This window comes from Vespa velutina, chromosome 4 (assembly GCF_912470025.1).
Source record: "Vespa velutina chromosome 4, iVesVel2.1, whole genome shotgun sequence".
NCBI lineage: Eukaryota > Metazoa > Arthropoda > Insecta > Hymenoptera > Vespidae > Vespa > Vespa velutina.
Genome location: NC_062191.1, coordinates 7,040,916 through 7,054,434, shown reverse-complemented (window position 1 = coordinate 7,054,434; position 13,519 = coordinate 7,040,916). Strand labels below are relative to the sequence as shown.

Genomic DNA, 13,519 nt, shown 5'->3' with positions numbered 1-13,519 from the left:
CGTGTCGTCGAAATACGTTGTACTTTAATATAGGAATTATTTCGTACGATATTATATGTTTTGATATTCAACTTGAATGTTCCACTTTCAGTATGATTTTCATCGAGATAGGAAAAACTCTCGGAAAAAATGAAGATTAAAAATGAAGATCCGTCCGTAGGAACGGTTAGCAGAAACTGTAAACTGTAAATGCATTAGTCGCAATTTTTTTATTAAAAGAACCGAGAAAAAAGGATAGAAAAAGTGAAGTAGAGATAGATTTGACGAATAGAAAAATGAAAGAAGAACTACAGCTGTAAGTGGTAATGCGTGTAATGGCTAGTACATGAATGCCTGCTGTCCTCTTCTTGTCCGAATTTGTTCTAGGAGTTGAGCTGTATTCGACGTTCGGCGCACTGCCAACACCCTAATTATTCCTAGCCCGTTAAACCCGTTTAGTGCATCGATTTGGCAATCCCCATCATTTTTCGATATATAAAACCTTGTAGGGACACACTGGTGTATTTTCACTAGTAGATATTTTTTTTTTCTTTGGCAAAGCTTTTATTCGATGTAGAATATCCTTCTGTTCTTTCAATGTTTGTATATCCTTTATTTCTTACGGGCTAATATTTTACTAGCACATGGATAAAAATTTAATGCAATTTATTTCATATATTAGCTGAATAATACGAGAAGTACTTCATCAAATCTTAGGGATGTGAAGATGAAGGTTGAATATTTGCATGGTAGAGCTTATTCGGTGAAAATTCCTTTTCTATCGCTTTCGTAAAACGAATTTAATATTCAAAATAAATGAAATAGATCAAGTAGATCTATTGTTTTTTTTTTCTTTTTTTAACAAAATATTTGTACCGTCAAAATGAAGTTTATTGAAGATGTTTTTTTTTTTTTTTTTTTTTTTAATTAAGAAATCAATTTTTATTTAAAAATCTTTAGATATGGATAAAATTAAATTGAGAAAGAGGATGTACGCTAAAGGCGTAGAAGCAATTTCTCTCAAAAGTTATCGAAGTCCTCAATGTTCGTATTTCAAAGGAAGACATTTCTTAGCCATGCAACTTAGCCATTGCCCGAGTTTCTCTACAGTCCGTGAAAAATCCATGAACGAAACATCGTTATTTTATAGTTTAATAAAAAGCGTCCAGTAAGGATAAACTTTTACGATCGTCGAAACTACTTGCATTCGAAGTAAATGGGGAAAGTACTAAATGACAGATTCAATTATACCGTTGCGCTTCAAGGAGCAAAATGGCAAATTTAATTCAGGAAATATCTTGACGTGAAGTTCACTAGTTCACTTAGCTAATAGAGTGTTATAGCTGACAGTAATATTGCCCTGCATACGTGAAAGTTCGATTACACTTCGTGATGGCCAAAATAGACGTTGGTCCGAGCTTTCCCGCCATAAAACTAATCCCTTGTAAGATCAACTGTAAGCTTCTGCGGTTGAATGCGCTATACATGATAATGGCGATACGAGGATACAATCAAAGCGTGAGCGTAGCCTTTAATCCAAGATCTCTTCTCTTTCCAGTTCAGATTTGTACTCTAATAGCATGATTACAATACATTATTCTTTGATGGCCCAACTTATTACATACAAAGTAAATCAATTACAAAATATGTGTCTACGTAGAGAAAATATATTCCTTTCTGTTATTCGTTTTACTTTTTATCTTTGTCTTTACGACATGAATATACGTAGGTACTTATAAAGAAATGATATTCCGAAATTATTCTCATTTTTCAGAACGTAAATATGTAAATAAACGAATATTTTTCTATTTCATTAAGTAGAATTACATGTTCTCTTTTACATATTTAGATTTAACACATATATTAGAACATACGCACTATGACCGTTCTTCAATACAATAATTTTGCAGTGAAATATATATCATGGAGATACAAGAAAATTTACCCATTTTATATTCAAAATTAACGCTGCTATGTTTATCGAAGTGTAAAATGTATTTATATGATGGTATTTGAGATTGGTACAATATAATTTAACGCGACATATAGAGTCATGTACCTTTTGACATAAAATTAGTTTACTTTTCTCAAGTGTGTTTCGACACATACATATGTATTTTGCTTCTACGAATGACGACTATTTTGTCTGAATTGAATATATATTATAAAATTTATATCGTTCTATAACTTTTTGCAGATAAACATTATTAAAAGTTACAAGGATGTACGATTCTGAATTTATCATTAACCTACTGAGTTTTCATGAAAAGTATATTTGGAGTATAACAAAAATCTGAATGTATGTAGATTTCAAAGGTAAAGAAAGATGATGAAAATGTTAGGAGTAATAATGGCCAGCATTATTTTATATGTGATTTTTCTTTTTGTCCTATGCGATGAATGCTCCTTTATCTCTCTTTCTATCTTTTCCGCTACATGCAAGAATCTCGTTATAAAATTAATTAGACTGTTTGTAGAAGACAACTATCCACATATAAATTAGAATTCTTGTCACGGACACAGTTTTGCATTTTATTCAAAGATTACACAATAATTGATTGACTGCATGCTCAATTATGGCAATACTTTAAATAAATTAAATATTTTACGTAAAACGTAATAAACTGACAAAAATAAATATAAAATTTAATGGAAATTTACATGTTATTATTTATTTGTAAAATATAAATTACAATTTGACGGAATATAGCAAACTAAATATTTTTTCTCATCAAAAATTTCATTATAATTAGCTTATCCAGATAATCAGACAAAATTGTTTGAAAGCGAACGAATACGCTTGTTGTCTTAAAATGTCCAAATGTCCTATGCTTGTGGTCACCAGAGAAAATCTCATTAATAATTCATGACTAAATATACATGACATGTCGAGCACCAGTGAATTGTTCAGCTGTCGTTTAAGACAAAATAGAACAGACAGAAAGTACAGCAGATATACCTACATATCACTTGAATAAAGTGACACGTTAAATGCTTGATAGCTCATGAATTCCAAATTTTCGAATTTAGTTTTATGCCTCTTTTTATCGTAATCCGATGATTCGAAAGTTTTTAGAATTGGTTTAAATACAGTTCACATTATTCCTTTGGCACCAATAACGGTCAATAAAAAATAAAGAGAAATCGATTCCATTGCCAGCGTATCTAGCTAATATCAAGATAATAACGATGACCGAACACCGGGCCTACGAAAGAGCCAAGAAACGGAGATGTCCAAACATTATCTCCGTTCTTGTGCCAAAAGCAATTAATCGTTACGATTAAGATCGGATTGGTAGAATGAAACAAAAGTTTGTCGTCGCCTTGGAGAAGAAGATCAAGGAAGTGAACCCGTTTCCTGGATTGGGATTCTAAGATGGCGACAGGAATTCGGCGATCGGTTCTTCGAATTCCTCGTCGAATCGATTTACAAACCGGATATTATCGCGTTCGACAAAAGCTCGCGTCTGGAAAGTCGCTAAGTCGTTTCGTGAACTCGAAAGATATTTTGCTGACGTAATCAAACGTAATTACAAAAGAGAGAGAGAGAGAGAGAGAGAGAGAGAGAGAGAGAGAGAGAGAGAGAGAAATCATTGGAATCCAACTTCGAGATTTTCCTTTGTGAATTTGAATCGATTATTTAAATATCTCGTTCCAGTAGTTTTACATTAATCGAATGTTTATTTATCTTCTTTTGTTCTCGGTAAATGGTCTCATTTTTCTTTCGTAGCCTGACATACGGATGTACATGGTATCATTATCGTAGATCAACGGGGGATGTGTGGCGAAGAAAAATCTACCTACGATTTTAGTTTCTCTTTTTAATTCAAGCCAGACCCAGTGAGAGGAACGAAGATTAATGCTCCTCTTTGATTGACTTAGGTGTATGGTTAGTAACGTATGCTGTGTTGTGAATGGTAGATTAAGAGAAATGCGTGCAAAGTCTTTTTACATTCAACGATGCAAATCATGTCGTACGTTATCGCAATTTTTAACTTATTCGCATAAACGACGACGTTATATCCATGGTATGTTGTAACGAATGCGAAATGGAGACAAGTGTAATAAATTATTAAAAATGTAGAAACTGAGATGGAAATAATATTACTAAATTAACAATATATCTACTGATTTGCAAGTAAGTAGATCTGAAACGTTCATTAAATTCTATCTTCTGCCGTCTAATATACGTATGTATGTATGTCCTACATAAAATGATAGGCATTAGAAATTTGTTTAAATTAGAATTGAACGATACCCACCTACTTTCATTTTCGAAGAGTTAAGAAAAGTCAACACGATCTAAGGAACTATAAAGTTTCATGAACGTGAAATAGACTACCTAAATATTTAATTGAATTTTACTTGAGTACGAACAGTGAATACGTTGACCAGTTTGAATTAGTTCTCAATGCTCCATTACGCGCGATGAATACTTTAATAGTACTACATTCTGACATAATTTACTAAAATTGTCGTCCAACAAAGTCAACGTATCTGCCCATTAGAAGAATTTTCTTCATGATGTTCCTTGGCCGGCTGAAAGAGCAACGAGCATAAACTCTACTTGGCTCGATGCGCTAGATAAAAGAAGATAAAACTCTCCAAGTAAGCTCTTTCCGATTTTAAGAGTCTCATGAAAACGTTTCGTGTTTACGTACGTGCCTTTCCTCTTTTCTTTCTCTTCTCCTCTTCTCCCTTTAATCGTGAGAAGTTGGTACCTTACCCTCTCTCGCTCTATTTTTTCTTTCCTCCTTTTTACTTCTTCTTATCCCTCTCTTAGTCCTAGTTTCACGACATTTCGAGTGATTTATTTCGTTTCAATTACGTCGAGTGAAATTCCATGTTATGTACTGACAGGTTATGGCTCCTCCTTGATGAGCTTGGCAAAAAATATCTGCGGTATTACGTCGCGGTCGAATTAAATCGTTGATAGAAATTCCATGCAAATTCATCGAACTAATGATGGTCATCGGCCGTTTAATACCACTTCGAAGAAATCGATATCGTTAACGCATTCGTAGGAGAACTAGAAGGATGAAATTTTTTGATTTCGAGGATCGCAAGTCCCTCTCTTTCGATTAACGATATACGAGGAGAGAAATTAAAAAGACATCTTTTCTGAATAAAAAAGACAACTTTGTTCTATCTATACGCGAGTTTTCTTGATTCTTAGGTTAATCGAATGGAACTAAAGATAGCTAACTAAGAAGAATCGATCTATTATGAAAGATATTGCTAGAAGATATCAGGATAATAGAAAGTCAATTGTCTGATACGAAACTTTAGGAAAAAAGTTAGTTATCCTGTTAAATAGATTATAAAGTTACTTCGTCAAATACATGATGCAAGCAACCGATTAATCGTTAATGCAAGTATAGACATCTCTTTCGTATTTGAAAACATCAACATGGAAGCTATTAACGGATAGTATATTCTCTGACTCAGTTTTACATTCAAATGATTAAAATCTCACGAAGATAATACGTTGCGTTAGAATCGCTATGTTGCTATGTTTACGAAAGCTTTTGTTTCGAGGCCAAATTCAGCCTGACGAATTGTCATATAAATTACATCTTTTGTTTGAGACTGTGTATTCGTTCGTTCGAAATTTTCCGAGTAAATACATAGCCATAGACCAAACCTACTGAAAGCAACTACTGTTTCGATAATGGAAATTCACATTCAAATAATGTAGCTGATATGAAAGAAAAGAAACAAGTACAATAAAGACAATATAACTAAACAAATATAAAAATGTACATTTATAAAAAAGTGTAAATGAAATCGTAAAAAGAGCATTCTTGATATATAACATCGAGAAAGTTACTGACAAAAGGGAAGCGATGAGATGTGTTGAAAAAAATAAAAAAAGGAAGAGAGAAGAGGAGAAAACGATAACGGTGGATAACGATAAGGACGATAAAGGGCGGCATGCAGGCTAACAAATTTTCAAGGGTTCAAGTTGGTTGGGAAGCGGTCGTAGGTGAAATGAAGTTAATCCTGGGGCAAGCCTAACGCAATATATATTGTCTTACGCGTCACATTATTACGGATAGCATAAGCGACTCTTGCGGTGCCCCTCTCTCCCTTTCTCTCTCTCTCTCTCTCTTTCTCCTTCTCTCACTCTCCCTCTCACTTATACTCTCTCCCTCGAGACCGTTATCTTCTCCTCTTGGTGCATCTGCTAGACTACCGGGTAATACGAGCCTCGTATGTAAATTCTATTCTGATTAACATCCTCCAGCAGCAAGCTTGCAAAGGGATGGGTATCCGAGTACATCCATGGGAAAGATCTTACACGAACAAGGGCGGCGACCCTTTACCATCAGTCTATCTTTTACTTGCCTACTTTCGAAACGCGAATTAGGCTGCCACTCAAAAATTTTCATCCCATTACTCGATGTTCTTCTTATTCTAGCGCCGACATTATTATCATTCTATTTATCAAAAAGAATATTCCGTATTGTTCACATATAATCGCATAGATATAATAAGTATACCTTAATGATCATAATAATATTGTGCAAATACGTGTATGCGTTGTAAATACGAAATAACAATTTCTGAGAATTTATGATAGAACGCATTAGTATGATGTAAGTTTGACATCGGATATAAAGCAAAAGTGATATTAACAGGAGCAACGTTGGAAGGTGATTCATTTTGCACTAGCTTTTCTCTTCGCAAAGATTTCGCTTTGGAAGAGCTATGGACTTTAGTGGAAGTCTGAAGTAGCATGTAAACTTTATACACTCGCGGAAGATTTCCTAACATAAGAACGACGGGTTTCATGGAAAAGGGTGAGTTTGCAAGATAACCACTGGCATCTTTCTCTCTCTCTCTCTCTCTCTCTCTCACTTTATTTATCTATATTTACCTTTTTCTTTTTTTTTTACTTTTATTCTATGTCTACCTATAAAATGTCTAGAAAGAGTCCGAATATCTCGCAGTTCTTTCGAAAGTCTCGACGCCTACCATACTTATACCCTTTCCTTCGGGAATATTGCTCATATTTTTTTAAATGCATTTCGTTTGTCTTCGAAGAAATACGTGCTCTATCTCGGAAAATGGGGAACCGTAGGATCTCTAAGAGGTAGAAAGGATGGTAGGAAAGAGGGACCAAAGTATTCAGTCTCGCGGGTAAAGCGTAGATAGAGAGAAAAAGGGGGTAAGAAGGGAGAAGAGGAGAAAAGGAAAAGGGAGAAGGAAAAGGAGGCGGAGTAAGAACCGCCGCTACGGCTCTCCTAACAATAAACTTTCGCGGCGCGCTGTCATTTAGAACGTCGCAAATCTCTAGCCAAGCACCAAATAAGACCCCGAAGCCTTCCTTTCCGAACTGTGCGCCACGAAAATTAAGTGTCCGTTATCCCAGGAGCGTGGTATAATTCTGCCTCGCACGATTCACGTCGTACGACCGCCTTTTGCTTTCTTCGAGAGACTCCATCGTCGATTTTCTCTGGACTTAGTACAAATATATATACATGTGTAGCTGTACGTGTAGTTGTATTCGCTTAGAAAAGATGTACGTGACGTTGGAAGCAATGTCGGCCCTCGAGAAATATCGCGAATTCGTAACCTTTTTCTATTCTTTGCGGAGGGCAAGAATTTTGTCGAAAAGAGAGGCGTGTCGAACTACTTTTTTTCTAAAATATTAGTAAGACTGGCAAAGTAATGAGGAAAACGTGAGTTACTTAAACAATTTTTATCGTTTGAACTATTTTACTTTTGATCAAGAATTTCTATCGAAATATTCCGTTATTATACCGATATTTGAAATACACAGGTATTCTTATCGATATTTATTGGTAATTCTTCCACTTTTTTTTTTTATTTTATTACGAATTTTTTTGTGATAAAAAAAAAATTCTGGATTTTTTCTAATCTCGCAATGACGCGTTGTCATAAAATATTCGATCACCGAAAACCTTCCCTTATCACTGTCACTAAGAGCGGTTATAAATCTCTTACCGTGAGAGCGATCTAAAGAAAACATTCTAGGGTTTTGGAATAAAGAAAAAAAATTGATTTAAAATATAAAGAAAGAAAAACATGATTTAATCTTAATCAACTATATTTGCAATAAAAAAGAAATCGAAATAAATATCGGTACTTTTTCGGTATTCGGTAATATATCAGTTTTAGTATTTATCAGTTTCACTATTATTTCAGTTTCGATAATAAGTCCCTGCTTTTGACAAAACGATCGAATGTAAACTATAATAATATCAGTTTCAATATGACTTTCACTCGCAGTTTAGTGCATCAGTGTTTGAAGTTAACAGCATATCTGAAATTAACAGGATATCTTCTAGCTATTTCTTAGTTATCGTATGACTATATTTATTCAACCAGCTACTTATGTCTTAGCGATAAAGTCTAGGAACATAAACAATGAGATACCATGAACTTGGCTCTGCGAGATTATTTCTGCGAAAGGATACCTCAAGGAAAACAATTCGTTGTACTAACTTTCAGAATATTCTCAAACATGCCATATAAACAAAAACATTATTGCAAAATATCTTAACATAAATTCTAAGCGAATATTCCGATAAGGATTATGTAAAATAAATTTAAAAAAATTATTTCAACAAGATCTTGAATTTCCTTGCTTAAAATTTTTGTTTTAAAGAGAATTCTCAAAAACATTTATAGCTAGAAAACTGATTGGATACATATACGTTCTAAAATTTTTATTTCATTCATGAATATTGATAAAATAAACAAAATTCTATTGGATGATCCTTAAATATCGACATCCAAATCCATTTTCTAAAAAAAAAAACGACTCACTATCTGTAGAAAATATTTTAAAGCAACTTTTAATTTATTATTTTCTATTATATTTTCAATTTTGCTTAAATACCATTAAGCTCAACACCACGTGGTCTAATGCATCGCCCTTGCTGTAACCTGCCAGCGTCCTATAATCTCACACATTTTAAGCTCGGCACGATGTCTGACAAGTAGCAAGCACACGATAGTGTAAATACGCTTTCGTCTGACACGGTTAATGCCGTCTCAAACGAAGATAATTAGTCAGTTTCCCGGAAGTGTTATCTTTAATACCTTCCCATTTAATTCCAATTATATTTTGAATTCAATAAAATGAATTTTATGATTTCCAATATCCTAGATATCTATGAATTGCGATATGACAGATAAAAAGAAAAATCATCAATATTATAAGTGCTTTCATAATTACCAAATACAATGCTGGAAAATGATCGAATTTAGGTATAATAATCCTATACCAATCATCGATAATGTCAATAATTCGTAATAATTCTGAAGCTTAATCATGAGTTCACAAATGTTGGATTTATCAATCTCTCATTTGCTATCTCTTCCTCTCATTGAAGAAATCTCGATATAAAACGGTACGAAGTTATTATAGCCAGACCACGACTACGTAACGTCAATAAATTCTTAACGAGTTCAAATTCTGAACTTTTGAGATACTCTCATGATTCGCTTCATGAGGAACTCCAACATAACTCGTCCAAGTATCATTTCGACTCGTTAGGAAATAAACTAGCAATGAAGTTGGCTCAGTGACTCAAGCATAAGATGAAGTATGAAGACAGAGAGAAACAAAGACAGAGAGAGAGAGAGAGAGAGAGACAGAGAAAGAGAGAGAGAGGGAGAGAGAGAGAGGAGAACGAGAGAGTGGGAGAACTTGAGGATAGTTCACAGTTCGTCGTGTATCTTGACTGGTACGATACCTTGGGCTTAAACTGCCGTACTTAAGCTAAGTCTACGCCAACTAGAATTCATCTAGAAACATGTTATATCTATTGTATTTTCACTACTTTTGTCTCTGTCTCTTTCTCTTTATTTTTCTCCCTTTCCAAGAAGACGTCTACTACCCTTTTACTCCTTACCAGCCATTTCTTCTCATCTTTTACCTCTATCCTTCTAGCAGTCATAGTTCTCGTTTCCTGCACTAACACGATCTCGACTCCTCCAAAACTCTACTCCCTAGCACACTTCCTTACTGCTTTAGAGGCTTTGCACCGTCTTTCCAACGTCTTTTTGCCCATACCCTTTCATTCCTTTGCCTCCTCCTTTTTCTCTTCCTTTCTCACTGTCGTTCCCTCTTTCACATTTTCTCTTTCTCTCTTTCTCCAAAAGAAGATCCGCGAAGCTTTGCAACGACTGCCTTTGCCATTTACAATCGAAATGTAAAATACGCGCGGGACAACGACGGCACGCGTACCCTCCTCTCGTAGTTCCTTCGTTCTCACGATTCGAAGACTTAAAATTTCAGTCTCTCAGCCTTTCGGGATTTAGAGATTTCAACGAGAACGGGACAAGGGACGGAACAGAGATTCGATAACAGTGAAGAACGGCCGGGATTAACTAGGATGAGAGGTTAACTTCGTCGCGTGATCAAAACGATCCATTATACGGTGAGAGATTTTCGAAAAATTCAGAATCACGTTTCTATTGTGCAGAGAAGAATATTGTTGTTATTGTTTGAAACAAGTTACGTCGAAATATGAGAAAGAGATTTACGGCCGAATAGGATATACCTTTCTATTTTTCGCTTATTGTTAGAAAAAGTTTTTCCTTTTACTTTTTGTAATAGCATCGTCTTCACGAAAATGTGTTTGCTGGAAAATTGACGTTCCGTTAAAATGAAAAATGAAATTAATTTAATTATTCTGTCCTGTATAATGCTAAGACGCGAGACATAATAAAATCTTGAAAAAAAAATCCAACAGTTGGTATAAGTGAGCTGTATAGGGAGAAACGCAATTAGAAGTTCTAACACTGTTTCCTCCATATAGCCAGCATTGTCCAGAATCCTAGGATAAAATAACTCCGTTGCCAGAGAAGAATGAAAGAAGAATGAAAAACGAGATGCTATCATGAGAATGAAAAATCGTTATCTTAACTTTAATTTTGGTAGGTTTTATGGAACCGTCATGAACGATGTTTGTCATACGATAAAGGTTATTCGAGCACTTCCCTATTTTCACGTCGTACCAATGAATACTGTTACATCAAAAATGTCTATTTTAACTGTAACCACAGAAATTGCCAGTTAAATTAAACTTCGTTTATCAACGCGTTACAAATCTCCATATTTCGCATCGGATAACTTTCCGTATTCGCGACTACGATTTTGTATCTTTCTCTTCCTTTTTTTCTTACACACACACAGAAAAAAGAGAGAGAGAGAGAGAGAGAGAGAGAGAAAAAGAGAGGGAGAGATACCACTGAATCTGAATTACGAATAATATTTGAAATATTTTATTCGTTATTGAAAGAAAGTTTTTTCCTATTGAAAATACAGTTATCCTCTCCCACTAGAAAAACTATAAATTTAAATAACGAATGAAAATTTATATCTTTTTATGCTTTATGTAGAAATCAAAAAATGAGTTTATCTTATGGAAAATATAACAATGTCGTTATCAACAACGAGCATGGTACGAATTATAAAATATAACTTTAGCGGTACATGAAAATTAAAAAAAAATTATTCGTTCTCATTCTCGCCTTCGTTCTATTGTAATCACGGTGCATTGCATCTCGCTCTTCTCTCTCCCTCTCTCTCTTTCTCTATCTCTTTCTCTCTCTTTCATTCAGAGCGTCAATTTGAAATGTACTTATGGAAGATATTTTTAAACTGATAATACTTGAATAAATCTCAAACGGTTCGGCGATTTCTAAAGTAACAAAGTTTAATTGAAAAGAGATATCATCTGATTCATGCAACATTTCGCAGATAGGAGGGAAACATCTGGTTGGTAATGTATAAAAATGATTAAAGGATTTGGTGCGATCAAATGGGAATTTCTAATACTAGGTGTCTCATCGATCACATTTGCAGCATGTAAAGGAGATTTTTCCTTGAAATGAAATGAAGAAGAAAACAGATGAAAAGCGGAAATGCGGTATTAAATGTATAAAGAGCTTACGATGGAAGAAAATTGAGTGAGAATATTTGTTAAAGAATAATAATTTGTATTCTATGCTTAACAGTTTACCTTGAAACCAGATAGATTCGAGACAACACAAGTAAGTACAGCTTCTCGTCCCACTGCAACCGTTACATTTGAAATTGAATTGTTGAAGGTCGGCACCTCTGAAACATAATGATATTGTGATTTAATTAAGTAATTTCTCTCTTCTTTAACATAATTAATATCCAACTGATTGGATAGGTTCTATCGATCAATTCATGATCTCGTTAATCAAAATTATTAACGAATGTAATAGTCTTGTCTGATCATATCATTCAAGTCTGTCACGATATTACCGAGAGAAATGTCTCTATAACATGAATTAGAATCGACATATTTGTTATTGGAATTTAGACGAACGAAATTGTGTCGTTTCATCGTGACTTACGTTAAGAATAACATACCCGTTATACTTATAGAAAGTCTAATAAACGACTATCTTTTTCTTAAGTTATACACCTTAGTTTTGTTTCTTCAATGGAATGAAAAATAATCAATAGAAAGAAAACTCTTAATTAGTAAGATTCATGTCATCATGACATCCAGAAATTTTTTCTTTTATGAAAGGAACATTTAAAATATAGATTAGCCTTAGTCTATTATCCTAAAACGATTAAATCGTGGATATCTAATTCGATTACGCAGAATCTTATTCCTAACATGGCAAGAGGATAGGCTGAACAAGTGCGGGGATGGTGTGTCTGTACTGCGTAATGCTGGCGCAGAATTCGGGTGGGGGCTCTCGGTATTAGGGAGAGGGGTAGCCTGGTGTGCGCCAACAGATAAGCACTGATCCCAATTACACGTTGAGGCAAAGCGGTTCCCAAGCTGAGCGGATCACGGATTATTGACTCCAGGCCGATTACTCGAACGGTAGCAATACAATCGAAGGATCAATACATCTTCGACTTTTGTGCCTCCTCTCGACACATATAGTATATTCTCTTCGGTGATTCACCAAACGAGACCTTTCTGAATCGACAACGAGGCCGCAAATTACTCCGGCACCTTGACGCATTATTTCTCTGACGATACGAAATTGGATGATGGAAAGGATCAGGTGATCAACGTGAGTCAATTACTCGGCTCGCTGTCTCGTGAAAGCGATCCTTCCATTGATTTACAATCAGATAAATTTGAAAACCACTGGCCTGGAAAACGACGCATTTCCTCCTAGGGATTGTAGCATCGTGCGAAAGCAAGAGAGAAAAAGAGAGAGAAAAAGAGAAAGAGAAAGAATGAGAAAGAGGAAAGATTCACTTCGTTTCCAGCCAATATCTGTCTTAAAGTATCGATCATGAACGTTTTGGCAGAATTGGCACGTATCGTACATCCAGTCTTTCCTTTCATTTTTATTATTAACGATTACTAAAACTTTTCGTATTATATATATATATATATATATATATATATATATATATATATATATATATATATATATAATACGAAACACACATATAGACACACATATAGACATAAGAGTTCATTTTACGATCGATAAAACTACAGTTCGAGCAGTTGGTTCTATGGGTAAAGAATTGCGAGAATAATTGTAAACTCGT

The 13,519-nt window shown here is 34.6% G+C and overlaps 1 protein-coding gene across 7 annotated transcripts in view; it reads right to left on the bottom strand.

The window, feature by feature from the left end:
- Positions 1–13,519, bottom strand: part of LOC124948348 (neurotrimin-like) — a 126,332-nt gene that overhangs the window by 39,845 nt on the left and 72,968 nt on the right. For all 7 annotated transcript variants that reach the window (XM_047491826.1, XM_047491828.1, XM_047491829.1 and 4 more), the window contains one exon: positions 11,982–12,079. In XM_047491826.1, the coding sequence (XP_047347782.1) occupies positions 11,982–12,079 (98 nt within the window). The remainder of the gene's footprint in view (positions 1–11,981; positions 12,080–13,519) is intronic.